Source organism: Apodemus sylvaticus, chromosome 8 (genome assembly GCF_947179515.1).
Source record: "Apodemus sylvaticus chromosome 8, mApoSyl1.1, whole genome shotgun sequence".
Taxonomy (NCBI): Eukaryota; Metazoa; Chordata; class Mammalia; order Rodentia; family Muridae; genus Apodemus; species Apodemus sylvaticus.
The window spans coordinates 113,553,050-113,579,839 of NC_067479.1; the positions used below are offsets into that span (position 1 = coordinate 113,553,050).

Here is a 26,790-nt window from a genome sequence, read left to right on the forward strand (position 1 = left end):
TGACACCTCCTACAGAAAGGTCTGCAAAATTGAATATGCAGAGAGCTGGGCACAGGCATTGACTTGAACAGTCAGAACTGTGGCAAGTGTAATGGAGGTATCACATGTTACTTTAAATGTAAAAGTATAAAATATTATTCATTTAAAATATTGACATTTTAGATCTAGTTGATGAAATAAAATGCAAGGTGAATCTCACCGTTTTACATTTTGAAAATGTGTCTACCTAGGAAGTTTTATGTCAGTGCTTAAAGGCGGTAGAAAGGAAAAAGGGAGAAGTCATTTGTGAGACTGAGATTTAGGGACTTTTCTAGTGTTTAAACTGGACTAGTTGGTAAAGGCGTGCAAACTTTGTCATGCATATTAACTTAGGTATAAGCTACAAGTGAATACTGAAAATCTGTGATGAAATAAAATGGCTGGAGCAAGACAACTGTCAGCCAAGCTTACCGTGAGTCCTCTCATCCCGGGCTGCTGAGCAGACTCCCACCATTCTCCTCACTGGTGTTCAGTAAGGACCTGCTAGATCGTGTAGCATCACCTTTTAAGGTGCAGAAAACTACTAAGAAATAGGCTTTTTATCACATGTCAAAGGGTTGCTCATTAGTGTCCCTGATATGGATGGCGGCTACCTCCACACAGGAGAAGGCTCTGGGACCGCCTTAAAATGATCTTACAATCTAAACTTTCGAGACGAGGAGAAAGGATGTTAACAGCGCTGGAGACCCCAGGGAGGAGCAATTACTACAATATAAATTCATTTCCCCTCATAGAAATATATGGGGGTTAGTTTTTATTTCTCATTTCAAGGGCAAATCATGGAAAATACAAGACATAAAAGTTAATATCAGTTGTTTTAATATACAAATCACTGCCAGTCAAAGTTTACCTACATCGCAAGTTCGAGAGTAGCCTAAGTTACATGAGACTCTACCATTCATTATATATATATATATATATATATATATATATATATATATATATATATATATATATGTTTTTTCATAAACACACTTATTTGTGTATGTGTAAATATATATATATATATATATATATGTGTGTGTGTGTGTGTGTGTGTGTGTGTGTGTGATATAACCCTGGAAGAACAAGGTGTGTCTATTTACCACTAGAAAGTCTATCCTACATTCAAAATGTTGATTTCTCTCTTTACTAAATACAGAAAAATGCAATTTTCAGTAACTGCTTATCATTAGGTGGAACTTTCCTAATGGCTCTTGTCTGACTTTGTTTCCAGGGACTTCATTGGTGGACTAGGATCAAGACCAAGACCAGGTAACTCAAGTTCACCCCTGTTATGCCTTCCCACAAGCCAGTGTGAGCAAGCTTGTCAGCTCACCCCTCTCCTCCTTTCTCTTCAGCTTTGCCACCTCTCCGCCTGCTTGGGAAAGTGCCAGTCTCATACCCAGGGCCCATCTAAGGAAGGAGAGGACAAGTCAGTGCAGGTTGGCAGTTCTAGCACCTGCCTGATGTGACTCTTCACAGTCCCAAACATTTTGATATTAAGTATATAACTAGTGACCCCCAAGTTGAGCCTAATGTATCTTGACTGATGATGCTCCAGGGGAAATGGTGACACAGCAGAATTGTGACTGACTTGCCCACCACTGCTGCAGTTCAGTGGCACCAAGGAACAAAATATTATAGGGTGTTTTCCCCAAATTTGCATTTCTGCCTTCTCGAGACTATTAATTACATAAGCTATAAAGTATATATGACTACTCCAAAAAATAGTGGCAGTTTTATATAAATATTTGAAAACTCAGCCTCTCCAATTCCAGAAGGTTCTTTTCCCCCCATTTTTTCTTGACATAGTTTTTCTTATTTGCTCTGTCACAGTTACTTTTCTAGATAGTTATTTTTGTTTGGTTGAAATGAAACTATTACATAATTTCTTTAAGTTAAAAATTATCCTTAGAACTTATTTATCTGTATTAGTCTGTCTGGACTTATGCATGCCTGCTCTGGTACATGCATGCAAGCCAGGGACCCGCTGTGTGGTAGCAGGTGTCTCCTTCCATGGCAGTTGCTAGGGACTGAACTCATATCACTGGGCTTAAACAACAAGTGACTTTACCCACGGAGCCATCTCACCAACCCCAAATTATGTCATGAGACATAAATGTTTGTATGATGCTGTGGGATGAGAAGGACAGTTTTCTAATTTCTAGTGAGGACAACTAAGGAAGCCCAGGGTCCGGTAGTAACTGTAGACAGTGCAGCAGATGATTGATCATTCTGCTTTGAACCTATGAGCAAGCATGATGCTCGAACAACATGTTTTATTTTAGTACATAGGCTATTTGGAATTATTCTCTGGTGCAGTTTCACTTTTATTCCTTAATTCATCTTATTTGGTGCATTTAATGTTTGTACTGATAATATGGGTAGGGTTTCAGTAATTTTAGGCCATGTCTCTCCAGTCACTAAATTTCCTTGGAAAGTGTTATGGACTTTCACAGTTGAAGACTGTCACAATGTCAGCATAGGTGCAAAGCAAGATGATTGGATTGTTAAAATGCCCCAAAGTACTGCATGGACCCTGGCTGTGATGCCGCTAGCCTGGGGAATGTGAACTAAGAACATGGTAAGTGTGGGTCTAGACAATCGCTGGTTTCGGCTCTTTAGCAGTGGAGCAGAGCTCCTCCACATGCGGGCAGCCCTGGGCCTGTGCAGTTTATCACAGGGATTCGTTGTTTTCTGAAGGGTGGGTTAAGTTCATATGGTATAACGTTTGATTTTAAGAAAATGATTTATATTGCAAAGTTAGATGTGATCTCTTTATATTTTGCATTTCAAAAAGTGTTGATTTAATTATTAAACTTTGAGTCACATGGCACTAAAGCATTTTAAGTGTCAGCTGGGGAATGCTGCCTTTTACTACCAGAATGAGAGTTTCATTTTTGCTTATCTTGTGGAGCACATCCATGCATGGGGAGGAGCAGGCACCCGTGAGCTAGCCTGCTTCTTACTCCAAACATTGGCTCTTCGCTTTCCTCCATTAATGCTAAATTTCTTTTCTGCCTTTTGTCAAAGTGCTTTTGAAAGCCTGGCCAGTAAATCTGGAGCAGCATTGGCCTAACAAGTGACAAGCAGCTGGCAGTAGGCAGTTTGCTTGGCCACACCACCTGCTGGCATCCTCACTCCTGGCACACCTCCAGGCGACCCCAATTTCCACCATAGGTGTTAGGGTGTCCACTGAACCACACACCAGCAGGCTTAGTTATGATGAAGATACACACTACAACATGTGTGGATGATTTGTGTAGTTTTTAAAAGTATGTTCTATTATTGTATTTTTACTTATTTAACATTAAATCCATCTTTCCTAGGTGGAGAGAAACATGTTAGAAATTAAACATAACATCTATGGCCCCAAATTTCCTAAATAGTCTGTTAAAAATGTCAGGGAAGTGAGAGTTCAGTCAGGCTTTGAGCAAGTATCCACTACACAAGAATCACTCTCCTGTGCTGTGCAACGCAGACCAGGTGGGAACCGTGAGCTGTCCTACACAGCCATTCAGACTGGTTCTTAGGGGTGTCTGAACCCACAGTGTGATAACAGTAGGACTGGCAGACACCCCAGTCCTGTAAAACCATGAATGCCAAACTGCTGTAGTTAGTGCTGTTTAAAGGCTCTATGCCGTATCTGTATCTTATCCTGTTAACTAGATTATAGCAACACTATGTTATATTCATATTTCCTGGACTGAGTAAAATGTAGCCTCCTGTTTACAGAACTGAAAGCTTAGGGTGGAAGTGTAAGGAATTGGCCACGAATCTGTGCATAAGTTATTTTAGTCACTTGAGATACTTTCTGCAATTGCCTAAATACAATTTATGCCATTTCTCTAAGCTTTCTCAATTTAAACCATATATTTAAAAAAAAACAGTTTATATTATCTCTGTAATGGGGAGCCAGCAGTACTCTTTGCTGTAAATAGATGGTAGTTCTAAACATAAAAAAATCTTTAAAGAACATTTCTGTGCATGTGCGTGCATTTGTATAGTTTGTGAATGAGCTCATGTGTGTGCATGTGTTTGTGTAAATGTGTGTGTGAAGGTGTGGTAGATGCCAGAGATTGAGGCCTGCCTTAACGTTTTGGGCAGTATGTGACTGTGCCTGGGGCTTATGTGTTCACTAGGCCAGGTGGTCAGGACATTTCAGGATACTCCTGTGTCAACTTCCCCATTGTTGAAATGGCAGAGATGCTGTTTAGATGGGCTGGAGCTCCTAATCTAGGTCCCTATGTCAATGATCAGTGCTTTACCCAGGGAGCATCTGAGACTCCAAGTCATTTTTTTTCTAATTTTATTAAACTTTTTATTTTGTTTTATTTGATTTGATATATTCTTCATTTACATTTCAAATGATTTCCCCTTTTCTGGCTCCCCACTCCCCGAAAGTCCCATAAGCCCTCTTTCCTCCCCCTGTTTCCCCATCTACTCCTTCCCACTTCCATGTTCTGGTATTCCCCTATACTGCTTCACTGACTCTTTCCAGAACCAGGGGCCACTCCTCTGTTCTTCTTGGACATCATTTAATATGTGGATTATGTCTTGTGCATTCAAAGTTTCTAGGCTAATATCCACTTATCAGTGAGTGCATACCATCATTAATCTTTTGAGACTGGATTACCTCACTTAGTATGATGTTCTACATCTCCATCCATTTGTCTAAGAATTTCATGAATTCATTGTTTCTAATGGCTGAATAGTACTCCATTGTGTAAATATACCACATTTTTTTGTATCCATTCCTCTGTTGAGGGACAACTGGGTTCTATCCAGCTTCTGGCTACTACAAATAGGGCTGATATGAACATAGTGGAGCATGTGTCCTTATTGCATGCCAGAGAATTCTCTGGGTATATATGCCCAGGAGTGGTATAGCAGGGTCCTCCAGAACTGTCATGCCCAGATTTCTGAGGAACCACCAGACAGATTTCCAAAGTGGTTGCACCATCTTGCAATCCCACCAGCAGTGGAGGAGTGTTCCTCTTTCTCCACATCCTCGCCAGCACCTGCTGTCTCCTGATTTTTTGACCTTACCATTCTGACTGGTGTGAGGTGAAATCTCAGGGTTGTTTTGATTTGCATTTCCCTAATGATTAATGATGTTGAACATTTAAGGTGCTTCTCAGCCCTCCGAAGTTCTTCATGTGAAAATTCTTTGTTTAGCTCCGTATCCCACTTTTTAATGGGGTTGTTTGGTTCTTTGGGTTCTACCTTCATGAGTTCTTTGTATATATTAGATATTAGTCCTCTGTCGGATTTAGGGTTGGTGAAGATCCTTTCCCAATCTGTTGGTTGACATTTTGTCCTTTTGACAGTGTCCTTTGTCTTACAGAAACTTTGTAGTTTTACGAGGTCCCATTTGTCAATTCTTGATCTTAGAGAATAAGCTATTGGTGTTCTATTCAGGAACTTTTTCCCTGTGCCCATGTCTTCAAGGGTCTTCCCCATTTTCTTTTCTATTAGTTTCAGTGTGTCAAGTTTTATGTGGAGGTCCTTGATCCATTTGGAGTTGAGATACAAGGAGATAAGAATGGATTGATTCACATTCTTCTGCATGCTGACCTCCAATTGAACCAGCACCATTTGTTGAAAAGACTATCTTTTTTCCAATGGATGCTTTCAGCCCCTTTGTCGAAGATCAAGTGGCCATAGGAGTGTGGGTTCATTTCTGGGTCTTCAATCCTATTCCATTGATTGGCTTGCCTGACATTGTACCAATACCATGCATTTTTTTTATCACTATTGCTCTCTAGTGAAGTTTGAGGTCTGGGCTACTGAATCCCCCAGAAGTTCTTTTACTGTTGAGAATAGTTTTAGCTATCTTGGGTTTTTTGTTATTCCAGATGAATTTGAGAATTTCTCTTTCTAGCTCTATGAAGAACTGAGTTGGGATTTTGATAAGGATTGCATTGAATCTGTAGATTGCGTCTGGCAAGATAGCCATTTTAACTATAATCCTACCAATCCACAAGCATGGAAGATTTTTCCATTTTCTGAGATCTTCTTCGATTTCCTTCTTTAAAGATCTGAAGTTCTTGTCATATAGGTCTTTCACTTGTTTGGTTAGAGTCACCCCAAGATACTTTATGCTGTTTGTGGTTATTGTGAAGGGTGTCATTTCCCTAATTTCTTTCTCAGTCTGCTTATCCTTTGAGTATATAAAGGCTACTGATTTGCTTGAGTTGATTTTGTAGCCAGCCACTTTGCTGAAGTTGTTTATCAGCTGTAGGAGTTCTCTAGTACAGTTTTTTGGGTCACTTAAGTATACTATCATATCATCTGCAAATAGTGATAGTTTGACTTCTTCCTTTCCAATTGTATCCCTTTGACCTCCTTATGTTGTCTAATTACTCTAGCTAGGACTTCAAGAACTATATTGAAAAGATATGGAGAAAGGGGGCAGCATTGTCTAGTCCCTGATTTTAGTGGGATTGGTTCAAGTTTCTCTCCATTTAGTTTGATGTAGGCTACTGGTTTTCTGTATATTGCTTTTCCTATGTTTAGATATGGGCCTTGAATTCCTGTCCTTTCTAAGACTTTTAGCATGAAAGGATGCTGAAGTTTGTCAAATGCTTTTTCAGCATCTAATGAAATGATCATGTAGTTTTTTTTCTTTGAGTTTGTTTATGTAGTGGATTGCATTGATGGATTTCTGTATATTGAACCAGCATCCCTGGGATGAAGCCTACTTGATCACAGTGGATGATCATTTTAATGTGTTCTTGGATTCGGTGGGTGAGAATTTTATTGAGTATTTTTGCATAGATATTCATAAGGGAAATTGGCCTGAAGTTCTCTTTCCTTGTTGGATCTTTGTGTGGTTTTGGTATCAGTGAATTTGTGGCTTCATGGAATGAATTGAACACAGTGTTCCTTCTGTGTCCATTTTGTGGAATAGTTTGAAAAGTGTTGGTGTTAGATCTTCTTTGAAGGTCTGATAGAATTCTGCACTAAAACCATCTGGTCCTGTGCTTTTTTTGGTCGGAAGACTATCTATGACCCCCTTCTAATTTTTTTAGGGGTTATGGGTCTGTTTAGATTATTTGATCCTGATTTAATTTTAGTATTTGGTATCTGTCTAAGAAATTGTCCATTTCCTCCAGATTCTCCAGTTACGTTGAGTACAGGCTTTTGAAGTAGGATCTGATGATTTTTTGAGTTTCCTCGGTTTCTACTGTAATATCTCCCTTTCCATTTCTAATTTTGTTAATTTGGATACTGTCTCTGTGCCCTTTGGTTAGTCTGGCTAAGGGCTTATCTATCTTGTTAATTTTTTCAAAGAACCAGCTCCTGGTTTTGTTGATTCTTTGTATGGTTCTCTTAGTTTCTACTTGATTGATTTCAGCCCTGAGTTTGATGATTTCCTGTCTCCTTCTCCTCCTGGGTGAATTAGCTTCTTTTTGTTCCAGGGCTTTCAGTTGTTCCATTAATCTTCTACTGTATGTTCTCTCCAATTTCTTTTTGGAAGCACTCAAACCTATGAGTTTTCTCTTAGCACTGCTTTCATTGTGTCCCATAGATTTGGCCATAGTTTTGCCTTCATTTTCATTAAATTCTAAAAAATCTTTGATTTATTTCTTTATTTCTTCCTTGACCAAAGTATCATTGAGTAGAGTATTGTTCAATTTCCATGTGTATGTGGGCTTTCTCTTGTTTTTATTGTTATTAAAGACCACTTTTACTCCATAGTTATCTGATAGGAGGCATGGGATTATTTCAATCTTCTTATATTTGTTGAGGTCTGTCTTATGACCAACTATATGATCAATTTTTGAAGAAGGAACCATGAGGTGCTGAGAAAAAGGTATATTCTTTTGCTTTGGGATGAAAAGTTCTCTATAAATTCAGTTGGTCCAAAGCTTCAATTAATTTCACTGTCTCCCTGTTTAGTTTCTGTTTTCCTGATTGGTCTATTGATGAGACTGGGGTGTTGAAGTCACCCAAAATTATTGTGTTAGGTGCAATGTGTGCTTTGAGCTTTAGTAAAGTTTCTGTTATGAATGAAGGCGCCCTTGTATTTGGAGCATAGATGTTCAGGATTGAGAGTTATTCTTTTTGGATTTTTCCTTTGACCAGCAAGACATGTCCTTCCATGTCTCTTTTGATGACATTAGGTTGAAAGTCAATTTTATCTGATATTAGAATGGCAACTCCGACTTGTTTCCTGAGACCATTTGCTTGTAGAATTGTCTTCCAGCCTTTTACTCTAAGGTAGTTTTTGTCTTTGACACTGAGGTGTGTTTCCTGTATGCAGCAAAATGTAGGGTCCTGTTTATGTAACCAGTCTGTTAGTCTATGTCTTTTTATTGGGGAATTGATTCCATTGATGTTAAGAGGTATTAAGGAGTAGTGGTCATTGCTTCCTATCATTTTTGATGTTAATTTTATACTTGTGTGGTTATCTTCTTTTGGGGTTTGATGAAAGAATTTTAATATCCTGCTTTTTTCAGGGTATAGTTTCCCTCGTTGTAATGGTGTTTCCCCCCTATTATCCTTTGTAGGGCTGGGTTTGTGGAAAGATATTGTGTAAATTTGGTTTTGTCATGGAATATCTTGTTTTCTCCATATATAGTGATTGAGAGTTTCTCTGGGTATAATAGTCTTGGCTGGCATTTGTGTTCTCTTAGAGTCTGTATGAGCTCTACCCAGGATCTTCTAGCTTTCATGGTCTCTGGTGAGAAGTCTGGTGTAATTCTGATAGGTCTTCCTTTATATGTTACTTGCCCTTTTTCTCTTACTGCCCTAAGTATTCTTTCTTTGTTTAGTACATTTGGGGTTTTGATTATTATGTGATGGGAGGTATTTCTGTTCTGGTCCAGTCTGTTTGGAGTTCTGTAGGCTTCTTGTTTATTCATGGGCATCCCTCTCTTTAGGTTAGGGAAGTTTTCTTCCATAATTTTGTTGAAGATATTTGCTGGCCCTTTAAGTTGTAAATCTTCACTCTCATCAATGCTTATAATCCTTAGGTTTGGCTTTCTCATTGTGTCCTGGATTTCCTGGATGTTTTGGGTTATAAGCTTTTTGCATTTTGCATTTTCTTTGACTGTTGAGTCCATGGTTTCTATGGTATCTTCGGCATCTGAGATTCTTTCTTCTATCTTTTGTATTCTGTTGTTGATATTTGTGTTTATGCCCCCTGATTTCTTCTTAAGGTTTTCTATCTCCAAAGTTGTCTCCCTTTGTGCTTTCTTAGTTGTTTCTACTTCTGTTTTTAGATCCTGGAAGTTTTTGCTCAGTTCCTTCACTTGCTTGTTTGTATTTTCCAGTAATTCTTTGAGAGATTTTTGTGTTTCCTCTTTCATAACTTCTGCCTGTTGATCAAAATTCTCCTGTATTACTTTAAGTGATTTTTGCATCTCTTCCTTATTGGCTACTATCTTCTGACCCATATTTCCTGAATTTCTTTAAGTGATTTTTGTGTTTCCCTTGTAAGGGCTTCCAGCTTTTGATCATTTTTCTCCTGAATTTCTTTAAGAGATTTATTTATGTCCTTCATGTGTTCCTCTAATAGCATCCTTACCAGTGATTTTAAATCCAACTCTTGTTTTTCTGGCATGTTGGGGTATCCAGGACTTGCTGTTGTTGGAGAATTGGGTTCAGATGCTGCCATAATGCCTTGGTTTCTGTTAATAATGTTCCTACATTTGACTTTAGCCATCTAGTTCTCACTGGTGTTAGATGGTCTTATTGTCACAGGCTGGTGCTTCTACCTACTGTGGACCTTTAAGGCTATTTCTGCAACACTGTATGACTGGGTTTCCTCTGGCACAGATTGCTGATATGCTGCCTTCCTCTTTTGTGCCTTTGGAGCCCTGTTCAGTCTTGTCTCAAGCAATGTTATACTTGGTTTGTCAAGATGAATCAGGTGTTCCTGGGACTGCTCTGTCATGGAGCAAAGATGGTGGCGGGGGTTGGGTGGGGGGGAGTGTGGGTGGGGGTCACTCCCTCTGTTGATTCTCACGTAGGACACAGGCCTCACAACAGACCAGCTGGCAGATGAACCGTCTATGTGCTCATGTCCTGGGCTCAGGCGGACCCCTGGCGGTTTGTACCCCCAGAGATCTTAAGCTTGGGTAATACAGTACCTAGTGATGCTTTTCTGCCCTGGCAGGTAGCAAATATGGCCTCGGGGAGTCTCTCCCTCTGCTGTTCTTCACGCAGGACACAGGCCTCATGACTGGTGGGCTTTTCTGCCCCGGAGGGCAGTGAATTATTTTATTTTTTATTAGATATTTTCTTTATTTACATTTCAAATATTATCCCCTTTCATTGTTTCCCCTCTGAAAACCCACTGTCCCTGTTTCCTCCCCCTGTTCACCAACCGACCCACTCCTGCTTCCCTGTCCTGGCATTTCCCTATACTGGGGCATCGAGCCTGCATAGGACCCAGGGCCTCTCCTCCCATTGATATCTGACAACACCATCCTCTGCTGCACATGGGGCTAGAGCCATGGGTCCTTCCATGTGAACCCTTTGCTTGGTGGTTTAGTCCCTGGTAACTCTGGGGGTACTGGTTGGTTGCCCTATGGGATATTGTTGTTCTTCCTATGGGGCTGCAAATCCCTGCAGTTCCTTGGGACCTTTCTCTAGCTCCTCCATTGGGGACTGTGCTTAGTTCATTGGTTGGCTGTGAGAATCTACTTGTGTATTTTTCAGGTGCTGGCAGAGCCTCTTAGGAGACAGTTGTATCATGCTCCTGTCAGCAAGCGCTTGTTGGCATTTGCAATAGTGTCTGGGTTTGGTAACCATGTATGGGATGGAACTCCAGGTGGGGCAGTTTCTGGATGCCCTTTTCTTCAGTCTGTGCTCCACACTTTGTAACTTTTCCCATGGGTATTTTTGTTCCCCCTTATAAGAAGGACCAATATATCTACACTTTGTTCTTCCTTCTTCTTGAGCTTCATGTGGTCTGCGAATTGTATCTTGGGTATTCCAAGCTTTTGGGCTAATATCCACTTATCAGTGAGTGCATACCACGTGTGTTCTTTTGTGACCAGGTTGCCTCACTCAGGATGATATTTCCTAGTTCCATCCATTTGCCTAAGAATTTCATGAATTCATTGTTTTTAATAGCTAAGTAGTACTCAATTGTGTAAATGAACTACATTTTCTGTATCCATTTCTCTGTTGAGGGACATCTGAGTTCTTTACAGATTCTGGCTTTTATAAGTAAGGCTGCTATGAACATAGTAGAGCATGTGTCCTTATTATATCTTCTAGGTATATGCCCAGCTGTGGTATATAGTTGGGTCCTCGGGTAATATTATCCAATTTTCTGAGGAACCGCCAAACTGACTTCCAGAGTGATTATACCAGTTTGCAATCCTACCAGCAATGAAGGAGTGTTCCTCTTTCTCCATATCCTCAACAGTTTCTGCTGTCACCTGAGGTTTTGATCTTAGTCATTCTCACTGTTGTGAGGTGGAATCTCAGGGTTTTGATCTGCATTTCCCTGATGACTAAGGATATTCAATATTTCTTTAGGTGCTTCATAGGCATTTGGTATTCCTCAGTTGAGAATACTTTGTTTAGTTCTGTACCCCATTTTTAATAGGATTATTTGTTTCTCTGGAGTCTAAATTCTTGAGTACTTTGTATATATTGGATATTAGACCTCTATTGGATATAGGATTGGTAAGGATCTTTTTTCAATCTGTTGGTTGCCATCTTGTCCTGTTGACAGTGTCCTTTGCCTTACAGAAACTTTGCACATTTATGAGGTCCCAGGTGTCCATTTGTGATCTTAGAGCATAAGCTTCAGGCTATTTTCACCTGTGCCCATGTGCTCTAGGCTCTTCCCCACATTCTTTTCTATTAGTTTCAGTGTGTCTGGTTTTATGTGGAGGTCCTTGATCCACTCGCACTTGAGCTTTTTACAAGGAGAAAACAATGGATCAATAAACATTCTTCTACATACTAACTACCAGTTGAACCAGCATCATTTGTCAAAAATGCTTTTTTCCATTTAATGGTTTTAGTTCCTTGAACAAAGATCAAGTGACAATAGGTGCATGGGTTCATTTCTGGGTCTTCAGTTCTATTCCATTGATCTTCCTGTCTTGTCACTGTACCAATACCATGAAGTTTAGCACAATTACTCTGTAATACGACTTGAGGTCAGAGATGGTGATTCCCCCAGAAGTTCTTTTATTGTCTGTAGCTGCCCGCAGCCACATGCGAACCAGATACCTGGAAGAGAATTCTGGGGGTAAACGGGAAGGGGGCGAAAGAGAAATTGAGTCAAGACGACAATTGCTGATAGAGACCAACTTTACTATTATTTTGCCAGCAGGTCGCCTACTTCAAGTCTGGCGGGTCTCTGCTGGTCTCCAGGTGAGACTGCCCTGAGGCAGCCTTGGTCATCAAGGTGAAACACCAGCGGAAGAGTGGGGGCTGCCAGCCAGCTCAATGCTGTGGGGGAAGGGACAATTGTCGAGAATAGTTTTCTCTATCCTGTTTTTTTTTGTTTTTTTTTTTTTTTTTTTTTTTTTTGTATTTCGGATGAATTTACAAGTCACTCTTTCTAACTCTATGAAGAATTGAGTTGGAATTTAGATGGGTATTGCATTAATTGTGAATCTACATGCATGGGGAAGCATGTAGATTGCTTTTAGCAAGATGATCATTTTCCCTATATTTAATCCTGCCCATGAGCATGGGAGATCCTTCCACCTTCTGAGATCTTCTTCAATTTCTTTCTTCAGAGACTTGAAGTTCTTGTCATGCAGATCTTTCATTTGCTTGGTTAGAGTCACAACAAGGTATTTTATATTATTTGTGACTATTGTGAAGGGTGTTGTTTCCCTAATTTCTTTCTCATCCTGTTTATCCCTTGAGTAGAGGAAGGGTACTGATTTGTTTGAGTTAATTTTATATCTAGCCACTTCGCTGAAGTTGTTAATCAGGTTTGTGAGTTCTCTGGTGGAATTTTTGGGGTCCCTTAAGTATACTATCATATCATCTGCAAATAGTGATATTTTGACTTCTTCCTTTCTAATCTGTATCCCTTTGACCTCCTTTTGTTTTCTAATTTCTCTAGGTAGAACTTCAAGTACTATATTGAACAGATAGGGAGAGAGTGGTCAGCTTTGTCTAGCTCTTGATTTTAGTGGGATTGCTTCAAGTTTCTCTACACTTAGTTTGATGTTGGCTACTGGTTTGCTATATATTGCTTTTTCTATGTTTAGGTATGGGTCTTTAATTCCTGATCTTTCCAAGACTTTTAACATGAAGGGATGATGAATATTGTCAAACACTTTTTCAGCATCCTATGAGATGATCATGTGGTTCTTTTTCTTTGAGTTTATTTATGTAATAGTTTACATTGATGTATTCACTTATATTGAACAGTCCCTGAATCCCTAGGATGAAGTGTCCTTGATTGTGGTGAATGAATGTTTTGATGTGTTCTTGGATTTGGTTGACAAGAATTTTATTGAGTATTTTTGCATCAATATTCATTAGGGAAATTGGTCTAAAGTTATTTTTCTTTGTTTGGTCTTTCTTAGGTTTTGGTATAAGTATAATTGTGGCTTCATAGAATGAATTGCACAGTGTTCCTTCTGTTTTTTTTTTCTGGAATATTTTGAAGAGTATTGGTATTAAGTCTTCTCTGAAGGTCTGATAGAATTCTCCACTAAATTCATCTGGTCCTAGGTTTTTCTTTTTGGGGGGGGGACTATTAATGACTGCTTCTATTTCTATAGAAGATATGGGACATGTTAGATCATGTATCTGATCCTGATTTAACTTTTGTACCTGCTATCTGTCTAGAAAATTGTCCATTTCATTCAGATTTTTCAGTTTTGTTCAGTATAGGCTTTTGTAGTAGGATCTGATGGCTTTTTGGATTTCCTCAGTTTCTGTTATGTCTCCCTTTTCATTTATGATTTTGTTGATTTGGTACTGTCTCTATACCCTCTTATTAGTCTGGCTAACGGTTTATGTATAATGTTGATTTTCTCAAATAACCAGCTCCAGCATTTTGTTGATTCTTTGTTTAGTTCTTTTTGTTTTGTTTCTACTTGGTTGATTTTATCCCTGAGTTTCATTATCTCCTGCTGTCTAATCCTCTTGGGTGTATTAGCTTCTTTTTGTTCTAGAGCTTTCAGATGCTCTGTTCAGCTGCTAGTGTATGCTCTTTCCAGTTTCTTTTGGAGGTACTCAGATCTATGAGTTTTCCTCTTAGCACTGCTTTCATTGTGTTCTTACGTTTGGGTATGATGTGCCTTCATTTTCATTAAATCCTAAACAGTCTTTATTTCTATTTTCTTCCTTGACCAAGTTATCATTGAGTAGAAAATTGTTCAGCCTCCATGTGTATGTGGGCTTTCTATTATTTTTGTTGTTATTGAAGACCAACCTTAGTCCTTGATGATCTGATAGGATGCATGGTATTATTGCAATCTTTTTATATATTTTGAGTCCTGTTTTGTGACTGATTTTGGAGAAGGTACTGTGAAGTGTTGAGAAGACGGTATATTCTTTTCTTTTAGTATAATTTGTTCTATGGATAACTGTCAAATCTATTTGGTTCCTAGCTTCTGTTGCTTTCACTATGTCTCTGTTTAGTTTCTGTTTCCCTGATCTGTCCATTGATGAGAATGGGGTGTTAAAGTCTCCCACTGTTATTGTGCAAGGTGCAATGTGTGTTTTGAACCTTAGTAAAGTTTCTTTTATGAATGTGGGTACCCTTACATTTTGAGCATAGATGTTCAGAATTGATATTTCTTCTTGCTAGGTTTCTCCAAAGGCTAACATGAAAAATTTTCACCTGGTCTGACATGCTGAATCCTAGTCAGTGAAAATGTGCAAAATAATGGTCAGGTTGTACATATCTTATGTGTAGACAAACTATTGTGTATTTAGAGTTCATATGAACTGTGAATGAAATCTGTATTCAGACTTTAGTCCCACTCCAGAGATAACTCATCAAGTATGTACAAATACGACCAAATACAAAGCAGCCCAATCTTCAAAGTATTTCTGTTCAAAACACTTCAGATGAAGGCTTCTCATCTGAATTTTTTCTATTAGGCTTGAAACTTGGATGGGAGAGGGAGGGATAACTTTGCTTTACCAATGATGACTTGCTTCCTAGCTCTTCATGCCCAGGGAGCACTGAGCAAGGTGTGCCATATCCCAGGATGATACTGCCTTTTGATGAGCATGTTTTTAATAATTTTTCTCTATTTGATTTTTAATTATGTATATGTGTGCCTGTTTGTATGGGGTTATGTATATATGAATGTAGGTGCCAACAGAGTCCAGAGGCATCAGATCTACCAGTCTAGAGTTAGAGGTGGTTATGAGCTGTGTGACATGGGTTCTTAGAACTGTTCTCAGATCCTCTGCAAAACCGTCAAGAGCTCTTAGTCACTGGGCCACCTCTTTGGCCCCCATTTCTTTATCTTCGAATTCAATAGTCAAGGAATGATGATCTTGTGAGGACTCAGAGATGCTTTTTACAAGTTTCTGCTGTGCTTTATTGAGATTTCCTTTGTTAATGCAATTAATATAAATTTCTTTACCTTAGTCTCAGGCAGATTTTTTAGACAAGGGTAAAAACCAACCATTTTCTTTACCAATTTTCCACAATACTGAAATTCTTTTCTACTGAAACCTCTTGGGCCACATCAGCACAGTTCAAATCACTCTCAGCAATGAAGTCTTCCATATTTCTACTAGGATTGCCCATTAAGTCTCACTTAAAGGATTCCAATGCTTTCCAAATACAAAGTCCCAAAATCCACATTCACCCAAACAAAAGCATGGTCAGACATATCACAGCAATACCCCAGTCCCTGCTACCAACTTCTGTCTTAGGGTTTTACTGCTGTGAACAGACACCATGACAAAGGCAACTCTTAAAAATCACAACATTTAATTGGGGCTGGCTTACAGGTTCAGAAGTCCAGTCCATTATCATTAAGGCTGGAACATGCCAGCATCAGGCAGACATGGTGCAGGGATTGCTGAGAGTTCTACATCTTCATTTGAAGGCTGCTAGGAAAAGAGTGGCTTCTAGGATGCTAGGATGAGGGTATTAAAGCCCACATCCACAGTGACACACCTACTCCAACAAGGCCACAACCTCCTAATAGTGCCCCTCCCTTGGCCAAGAGCATATACAAACCATCACACCCATGGTTTACACACATATGATTACAGAGGTTGAATTTTTTTTTACAGATTCAGGAGGTAACCAAGATCAAACAACAGTAAATGTCATTCTCTGAGGATAACACTGCAGCAGCCATCTTGGCTCTGTTCTCCATAGAAAGCTGCCACATGTTCTGTGCACATTGTCAACCTCCTGCAGTTTCTTCCTTTTCACTGTTCTTCAAGGAAGCTAGGGCTGGGCAGCATGCTTCTTCTGAAAGCATGCTGTTGGTACCTGGAAGAGAAAACACTCAATCCAGGCCTCTACCTCCATCTCTAGGCCTTTGTCACTGTCTGTGTGGCTCCTGGTTTCATTTTCTTCTGAGCACTGACTGTATCTTTCATGACCCTGTACAACCAGGGCAGAGATGGCTGATGATGTCACTTGAGAAATTCTTGTGCTTGGAGAACTCTAGTCACGTGTGCCCTCCATCATGCCAGAGCTGTGTTCCATGTTTAGTAGAGGCCTCCTCACTCATTACAGTCCTCACAGCACGTTCACACCCTACCCCCATTCCTGGCTGGTCTTTACAGAGCTATATTTCCCACTTTTCAGAAGGCCCTGCCTCCTTTACTGCTATTTTTTCTGTCTATCTCAGAGTTTCTGATTCTTGGCAGGCAGAACTCAGAAAACTAACTGGCTGATACTTTATCCTGGCTGTTAGAATCGAATGCTTTCTTTCTTGTTGTTCTGTTTTTAGTAAAAGAAACTGTAAAGAATTATAAAATTAAAATTCTAAACCTTTATTTTATTAAGAATAATTTTATTACATTTTTAAATTTTAAGATCAAACAATGTATGTATGTATAATAGTGTGCTATGTGAAATACATTGGTAGCATATTATAGATGATTATTCTTACATATTCCTTCTCTCTCTCTCTTTCTAAATGTGTGCATGTGTGTGTCTGTGTCATGGTGTATGAGGCAGGTTATAGTGTGTATGTGGTATGTATGATGTGCATGTATTGTGTTTGTAATAGGTATGTGTTGTGTTTGTGGTATGTATGTGTTGTGTGTGTTGTGTATGTGTTGTATGTGTGTATGCATGCATACAGGTGTGTGTGCACACAGGTGTGTGTGCACACAGGTGTGTGTGCACACAGGTCTGTGTGTGTGTGTGTGTGTGTGTGTGTGTGTGTGTGTGCATCCAGAGCCTTGATTATTCATTGGTGTTTTAGGCAAACTTGTCTTATAAAATATCCTTATTTGTAAGAGGGCTATTTAGGAATAGTCTGGAAACTGATGGGAGAAGAAAGAAGGGCAGTGACTGAATTATAAAGGGATATACTATCCCTTAGACACATGTGGCTGTGTCATGCTGACATGACATGTGCAATTAATATGTATTTATTAAAAAATTTTGGACATATCTGTCAATGCTTAAGAAGTGCAGTACTGACAGGGAGTTAATCTGGAAAATGTATAAAGAGGAAATTATGCAAAAGTAGATAACATGATGTGACTGGGATTGCCATGATCTTGGTTATCTCCAATCAGTAAATAAGGAAAAATAAAAGAATATATTTACTTGGTTTTTACTCGCTCTTGTTTGCCTCAGGGCTCAGTTACACTTTACTGTAGGGGTTCAATGAATCTGAGTGTCAGCTCAGATACAGATTGAAGAAGCTTGCTTCCCAGACTGCCCTTAACTGCACACTGAAGTTGTCTGGAAAATCCATTGCTTGCAAGTCTTAAAGGAGGATCCCTTGCACATGAGTTTCATTTTGAAATTGCCTTTATTCCCTAAAGCCAACTCAAGCCACAGGGTAGTATCTGTGACAGACACACCACTCCCACAGGAGTCTTAATTTAACCACAGTGTGACAGTAGCAGATATCTCAGAGATTTCTGGCAGGGTGTGGGACTTAGAATCAAGTTATTCTATGTATTAGTGGTGAGAATTATCTTTGAATCAAAGATAAGTAACAGATCGACTAGAAATATATAATACTTTTAACATAAAATTTAAAGGGAGTAGAATTTAGGATATGAAAAGAACATTTGCGAATCAATAAAATATAAGCCATTATCCAATAGCAATGAAAATAGAACCTAGTAATTTCACTAGCTTTCAAAACTACAAAGTAGGAAAAAATACAAATTGACATAATTAGGATTTGATAGTACGTAGTGTTGATCCAGGTATGGAAAAATGCATTCACTTCTGTTCGGAGTGTGAAATAATTCAGTCCCTTTAGGAGATATTTGTTTCGATGAGAAATGACTAATTCTTTGGCCTTGGTTTCCCTTGGCTCCTCAGTGAGACGTGCACTATATGCATTGTTGACAGCTGAGAGAAATTGATGTCAGCCGGAGGTCCTTGCCCGACAGAAGTTACTAAGCAAAGTGCAGGGAGCACAGGCAAATTGCAGCTTCTTCTAGGGTTGCAAGGAATGAGCCAGAACTCATTTATCCATGATGCACTGAAAAATAACAGCCCCTACCAGCAGTGTCAGGGACATAGTATGTCACTATGTAGCTGAAAAGGAGGTGGAGGGGAAAGAAGAGGAGAAAACGAAAGGGAGTTTTCATATATACATATGCATACATACACATGCACACGCACATACACATACATACACACACATACACACACATACATACACATACACACACATACATACACATACATACACATGAACACACACATACACATACACACACATACATACACATACATACACATGAACACACACATACACATACACACACATATACACACATACATAAATACACATGCACACACACATACACACATACATACACATGCACACACATACACATGCACACACACACACATACATACACACACATGCACACACATACACATGCACACACATATATACATACATGCACATGCACACACACATACACACATACATACACATGCACACACATACACACACATACATACACATGCACACACACACATACACATACACACATACATACACATGCACACACACATACACACATATACACACATACATACATACATATTCTTTATATGGTTTTACCTTTCACACTGTTGGATATGGCCATCAACAAGAAGTACACTGTTGCTAACTGAACAGCCATTGCTGGGTGTGGCATACCCTTCAGCTCCCCAGTTCTGTTCCATGTCACTGTGCTAACTTTTCAGTGTTGCTCATAACCTATTAAACTGATGTCAGGGCTCAAAGATAGTTTGAAAGTTATTGTTGGGAGTTGTGCACCTGTGTAAAGTGGATATTGCAGGAGGCAGAAAGGTAACACTCACAGCTAATGTCAACAGTTATTTCTGAGTGAGTGACCCTGAGGAGATGTGCTTCCAGAGCCTTGAGCTCATCTGTAATAATGTTTTTGTGCATTTGTTTGCTTGATTCATGTAGGGCTTTTGCAATTAAACATTTAGCATCTATTTTAAGAAAGCAACTGATGAAAGCTATTTTTGAAAGGCAAGGGCTTCCTAGAACTGAGAAGCAGTGGTTGGATAGACTTAAAACCCAGATTTTTTAGTTAACGTGCATAGCTGTATGTTGAACTGCAAACATTCTAGCTAACTCCTTGTCTTTGTGTTTAGGGCCACAGATGAGCACATTTGTGGTAGAATCAAGTCTGTGGTACCCACTCAAATTGCTGTCACAAGCCTAATACTGCTTGGCCATGCTGCAAGCCTTTAGCTCCAAATCATGATGAATGAGCCAACGTGAAGGTGGCACACACCTGAGGCCTCCAGCAGGAACTTAGTGCCATTACACGGTTCTGTCTTCAGGACCTTAGACAGAAGTCCAGCCTTTAGGGGGTCTCTGGGAGGGGAGTGCAGCTTCAGAGGTTGGGGCTACTGTTCCCCAGGCTGGTGTGCACTGTGGAGAACAGCCAGCAGTGCTGCTCTAGGCTAAGCTCTTGTGATTTGATTTCTCAGCTTTTACCCCAAGGGTAATTTATGAAATCACATCTTAATGATCCAATAATTGATGCTTACAATGAGTTTTCAGAAGAGACAGAGCCTTTACATCTAAACAAGAAATTAGCCTCAGATGGTACAGAGCTGGGTCATTTCTTGTGCTAATTTTCCAAACAAGTACATAGAGCTATCCATAAGGAAAAATCTTCATATTTTATTTCCCTTTTTGTTTTGTGTCTAAAATGGATAATTTCAAGTTTTTAAATAGCCATATAAAATTCTGTTTAAATGTTTTGAAAACAAACCATTTATGGTAAGACTCACAGCTTTTTTTTTTCTGAAAGCACATGTAAGAATCATCTTTCAAATTGCAGCTATTGCTGAAGCAATTACTATAACAGATTTAATTTCTTAAATGCTTGAAATGGTATGGAAGGAAGAAAAGGAGATCTTAGAAACATAATTTTAATAAGATTATGGTAAATGAGTATAAGATATTATAGGTGTGTGGGTGTGTGTGTGTGTTCCAGAGGAAAGAGAGGGGATATCATATTCTGGCATCTTCTATGTTCTCCATTGCAATTTGTGAATGAGAAGAGGTGGGTGTGGCTAGTGAGGGAGGGAGGCCACTCCTATACTAGCTTTGCAGTCCTCAAGAACAGACCACTGTGCTGAGGAATATGAAGTGGGGGAGGGGAGGAAGCAGCTCCTGCTCACACTGACAGCCACTGGCCGGAATCTGTGAAGGTGCAGTGGATTTACAGGGAGAATTCAGGACAAGTTAACCCAGAAAGAAATCGAAGTAGACATTAAGAGTCACAATAATTAAGAATTTGAACAGTACTTAATTCTACTATAGAGTTTTTGGTGTTTGTGTTTAGTAGTGTTGATAGACAGTCTGTATAGTTTATTACTTAAAACAAGCAAGCAAGCAAGCAAGCAAGCAAGCAAGCAAGCAAGCAAACGAGCAAATGAAAAGCCCTCTTTAGAACTTCATATCTGAGGCACCATTTTGTTCCAATGGCAGGCTCCTGCAATCACAGACAAAATATCCAAGGGCACTTAGTATCTCAAATGTTATGCAAGTGATATTTTGTTTCATCAGTGCTTGAGGGGTCGAGGGAAAGACCAGCTTATTTCACATTCTAAACACTGAACTGTTACCGTGTCCCATTGGTGAGATGAGATTTTGGCTTCATTCTCCCCCAGAATTTGACTCCATTTTGCACTAAGGCTGCTTTTGTAAGAGACCTTGACTAACTGTAGACTTTATCACTCCCAGCATCTGCAGGCATTGCTGTATCGCAGCGGAAGGTGCGGCAGATCTGCGACCCCATTCAGCAGATCCTGATCCAGCTGCATAAAGTCATCTACATCACGCAGGTCAGTGTCTACAGTGGTATACCTCTCAGCCACAGGGCCAAAGCTAACACAGCTGAAAACACACAGCCTTGTGGGGTCCTGAGTTATAGTGACCACAGAATTGTTTCCACCCCTCCAACCACACGTGTATGTATGCGGGGACTGGCCTAGAAGTAAATCTGTCCAGTTTTTTCCATGGCTTCTGCCTGTACTCTTCATCCTAAAACAGATGTTCACACAAGTGGATTTTTATTGTGATGTGCAGAGGGGGATAGAACTGGGTTGCTTTTCTACAAGCAGCTCTATCATAGGGATAAAGGGAATGGGACCTCTCCTTTCTTTTATTCTTTTTTTCTTCCTTCCTTCCTTCCTTCCTTCCTTCCTTCCTTCCTTCCTTCCTTCCTTCCTTCCTTCCTTCCTTCCTTCCTTCCTTCCTTTCTTTCTCTTTTTCTTTTTTTAGTATTATTTAATATTTTTATTGGATATTTTATTTATTTACATTTCTAATGTTATCCCCTTTCTCACTTTCCTCTCTGCAGACCCCTTCCCCCTTCCATTGCTTCTATGATGGTGCTCCCCCATTCCCCCACCCACTCCCTGGCATTCCCCTACACTGGGGCATGGAGCCTTCATAGGACCAAGGGCCTCTCCTCCCATTGATACCAGATAAGGCCATCCTCTCCTACATATGCAGCTAGAGCCACGGGTCTCTCCATGTGTACTCTTGGGTTGGTGTTTTAGTCGCTGGGAGCTCTGGGGGGAATCTGGTTGGTTGATATTGTTGTTCTTCCTATGGGGAAGAACCCCTTCAACTCCTTCAGTCCTTTCCTTACCTCCTTCATTGGCATCTCCATGTTCAATCCAATGGTTGGCTGGGAGCATTCACATCTGTATTTGTCAGGCTCTGGCAGAGCCTCTCAGGAGAGAGCTATATCAGGTTCCTGTCAGCAAGCACTTCTTGTCAACCACAATAGTGTCTGGGTTTGGTGTAAATATAGGGGAAAGGTCCCCAGGAGGGGAAGTATCTGGATGGCTTTTTCTTCAGTCTCTGCTCCACACTTTGTCCCCATATTTCCTTTATATGGGAGCATTTCTGGGGGACCTCTGCTTTCATCTGATTTGACAACATAGCTTCTCAAGGATATGAAAACCAGACTTCTCTCCCCCATTTCCATAATACCCAGGACTACTAAGACTTTCTATTTGTGAATCTGAGTAATACTTCAGTTCTGAGAAGTTCAGGGCTGAAGACTAGCTATTGGTTATGGACCTACTAGATCTAATGCTGAACAACTGGGTACTCTTTCATCTAAAGCATGGGCTACTAACTAGTGACTAACTAGTTTTATTTTTAAAGAAGTACAGATATTCTTTTGCTTTAGGATGAAATGTTCTCTCTCTCTCTCTCTCTCTCTCTCTATATATATATATATATATATATATATATATATGTATATAGACAGATAGATAGATTATATATATAATATATAGATTATATATATAATCTATCTATCTGTCTATATATATATATATATATATATATATGTTAAATACAATTGGTCCAATGCTTCAATTAGTTTCACTGTGTCCCTTTTTAGTTTCTGTTTTCCTGATCTGTCCATTGAGGAGAGTGGAGTGTTGAAGTCACCCACAATTATTGTGTTAGGTGCAATGTGTGCTTTTGAGCTTTAGTAAAGTTTCTTTTATGAATTAGGGTGCCCTTGCATTTGGAGCATAGATGTTCAGAATGGAGGGTTCTTTTCTTGGTGGATTTTTCCCTTGACCAGTAAAAAGCGACCTTCTGTGTCTCCTTTGATGACTTTAAGTTGAAAGTCAATTTTATCTGATATTAGAATGGCTACTCTGATTTGTTTCCTAAGACCATTTGCTTGTAAAATTGTTTTCCAGCCTTTTACTCTGAGGTAGTGTTTGTCTTTGGCACTGAGGTGTGTTTCCTGCAGGCAGCAAGATGTAGGGTCCTGTTTACATATCCAATCTGTTGATCTATGTCTTTTTAATGGGGAATTGAGTCCATCGATGTTAAGAGATATTACGAAATAGTGATTATTACTTCCTGTCATTTTTGATGTTATTTTCATATTTGATTGGTTATCTTCTTTAGGGTTTGATGAAAGAAGGTTACTATCCTACTGTTTCCAGGGTGTAGTTTCCCTCCTTGTATTGGTGTTTTCCACCTATTATCCTTTGTAGGGCTGGGTTTGTGGAAGGATACTGTGTAAATTTGGTTTTATCATGGAATAACTTGGTTTCTCCATCTATGGTGATTGAGAATTTCGCTGGGTATAGTAGTCTTGGCTGGCATTTGTGTTCTCTTAGAGTCTGTATGACTGTAGTCACTAATAAGTGGATATTAGCCCAGAAGCTCTGAATATCCAAGACACAATTCGAAAATCAAATGATTCCCAAGAAGAAGGAAGGAGAGGTCCATGATTCTGGGAAGGCTTGATCCAGCATTGTAGGGGAGTACCAGGACAGAAAAGAAGAAGGGGGTTTATTGGAGAATGGACAGAGAGACGAGGGCTTATGGGAGTTATGGGGAGGGGGGATCCAGGAAAGGAAAAATCATTTGGAATGTAAGCAAAGAATATAGAAAAGAAAAAATAAATAAAAAAAAAGAAAATTAACAACTCTTTTCTGTAAATGTGGCCAGGGAAAATCCAAGCAAAAATCTGATTTGGAACTGTTCAGCAATAAATGACCAAGTAGCCACAGCTAGGAAACAGGGATAGTTTTAAAGCTAAACTAAAATGTAAAATAAAGCGCTTTGTCTAAAAAAAAAAAAGTATAGATATTTGGGTAAGAAAATAAGTACTTTGAGGTTCAAGATAGTGTCATCTGATGCTTTTGTCCAGTAGTTTGTGCATTTGTCCTGTAATTAGTGAGCACCTATTAAAGCAACAGATACTGTTCTAAGCTTTGGGAGGCACAGCTTTCTTATGATGTTTAATCTTAATTTCTAACTTTCTGGGCATTAGAATCACTATGAATGAAACGTCTGTGAAGGGCTATGAGGGTCACATTAATTAAAGTTGGAAGATCCATCGCCATTGTGGCAGTGTCACGAACTGGGGTCCTGGGCTGAGTAACGAAGAAAAGGGGAACTGAACATGAGCAGGGTGACATCCAGGGCAACCAGCTGTGTTCTGCTTCTGGATGGAACCTTCCCTGTGCTAGAACTTCAAGTGCTATAACTTAAGTCAGAGTAAAATTTATCTCCTTTCTCCCTCCTTCCTTCCCTCCTTTCTTTCTCCCTCCCTCCTTTTCTCCCCCCTTCTCTTTCTGTCCCTCCATCCCTCCTTTCCCTTTTCTCTCTCTCCATTCCTCACCTTCTTCCTCCCTCCACTTGTCCCTCCCTCCCTCCCTTTTTTCTCTCTCCTTCCCTCCCTCCTTTTCTCCTTTTTTCTCCCCCCTTTCCCTCCCTCTCTCCCTTTCTCCTTCTCTCCTTTCTTCCCTTCCACTCTTCCTCTCTCCTTCCTCCCTTTCTCCCTCCTTCTATTACTTTTGTCAGTTACCCCCACTAAACACAAGCTTTTCTCAGAGCAATTAATCTGCAGGAAGCAGCCCATCCAATGCAGAATCTTGAGTCTAAGTCCTGACACCGGTGGGCTTATCTGGATCCTGTGCTCTATTAATTCCTTCCCATATAATAACCATCGAATATACAGTCTCACACATTCTGAGGTGGCACTGCTTTGTACAGTCTGTGAGGTTGAGGGCACGTGAACCACTTCTTCCCAAGCACCATACAAATCATCTCCCATGAATTGTATGGAGAGCTGATAGGTTACGGATATTATCCTCATCCCTGGGTGTCTTGTGGAGAACATGCATGATTTTTAATGATCTCTGTGGCCAGTGTTGCCCCAAACCTAGAATTCTTATCAGTAACCTTGTCAGCTGCCCTTCTGGACCCAAGAATCTAAAATTGATGAATTTTCTCACTATTTTCTGCTGTCAGCCTGACTCTTAGGTAATCACACAGAATATCTTGACTGACTAAGTGAAAGTGTGTGAAACAATATAAGCACATATCTGGGAGGGAACATGGTTAACGAATGTGAGTATCAGCTGCCAGATCAGAGAGTAAACATATCATATCGAAATTAATGTCCATTTATGCACTAGCCCAGAAATTTAGAGAAATATCCCTTAGCATTATAGGAAGATCTGGAATAGCTCTTTAGTTAACCTGTTCATCATTAAACTGAGAGAAATGTCCTTCTAAATTTAGCATACCTTCTGTATATAAATCCCTATGTGGTAAGTAAACTCTTTAATGGATGTATACTCTCTCTTTATGGGATTCCATGCATTTTAAAGCAAAGATGAAACTCTTGTGAATGTGTCATTATTCCCTTAAACTGTAGGTGGGCCCGATGAGTTTTGTAATTTTTAGCGATGGCATGTATTCATTCCATGCTGCTAGTTCAGACATAACAACTGTAGGTTTTTCCAAATGTGCTTTGAGAACAGTTTCAGCTTCATGTTATTAATACAGCAAAGAAAAGCTCCCCTCTGGGAACTTTACCAAACAGTGCTCAATACAGCCAGTGTCATCATTGGAAGGAGAGGAACACCGATGAGATGAGATGAGATGTTGGTTCAGAGGACAAAGGAAGCCTGTTCAAAGTATTATTGACTTGAGGCAACCCCTTCCCACTGTCCTCCTGAGGACTGGAGGAGAAACTGACAAAACACCTTGCTTCTGTTTCTGTCCAGTTTCCATGGAGACATACCTGCAAAACTCATCTAATGGTAACAATTCTTCAAGTCAGAATGTTAGAATCTTCTTCTTACTTCAATTATACATCATAACCTAGAAGGGTTCATTAATCTGCAAAGACAATCTTAATGCTAGCATGCCAAGAAGGCAATGAGTAGTTCATCTCACATGCTGGAAATCATCTGAGCAGCTGGAGATTAATGCTCAAATATTACCTTGTAGTTATTGCATAGGTAATACTCGCAGAGCCGAAGGAATCAGACTGGCTTTAATTCTCTACTATACTTTAACCAGTTTGTTAAATACATGCTTTGAAGTCATCATCTAACAACTTAAAAAATTACAACACATCTATTTCCAAGAGAAGAGATAGGAAGATTTGGGAGGACCTGCAGCGTTGCCCATCACTGGGGTGCTAGCCACAGCAGATGTCCCGGACTCTCAGTGAACCACACTGAGTTATGCAGCAGCAGTGCAAAGCATGATTCCATTTCTCATACCAAATCTGTTTTTAGGGACTTTAAATTCTAAGAGAAGTGTGAGATTTTATTTCTTTAAATGGTAATCTTAAAACATTTGCTTTTAACATTTAGGGAAA

General features: G+C 39.7%; 1 protein-coding gene across 5 annotated transcripts in view; it reads left to right on the forward strand.

Moving 5' to 3' along the window:
• The window catches only part of Nek10 (NIMA related kinase 10), a 197,820-nt gene that overhangs the window by 148,516 nt on the left and 22,514 nt on the right, over nt 1–26,790 (forward strand). For 3 of the 5 annotated variants that reach the window (XM_052190707.1, XM_052190704.1, XM_052190708.1), the window contains 2 exons: nt 1,256–1,293; nt 21,369–21,469. In XM_052190707.1, the coding sequence (XP_052046667.1) occupies nt 1,256–1,293; nt 21,369–21,469 (139 nt within the window). Of the gene's footprint in view, nt 1–1,255; nt 1,294–19,762; nt 19,796–21,368; nt 21,470–26,790 lie in introns of all 5 variants that reach the window. The other 2 variants (XM_052190705.1, XM_052190706.1) reach the window with 1 other exon arrangement.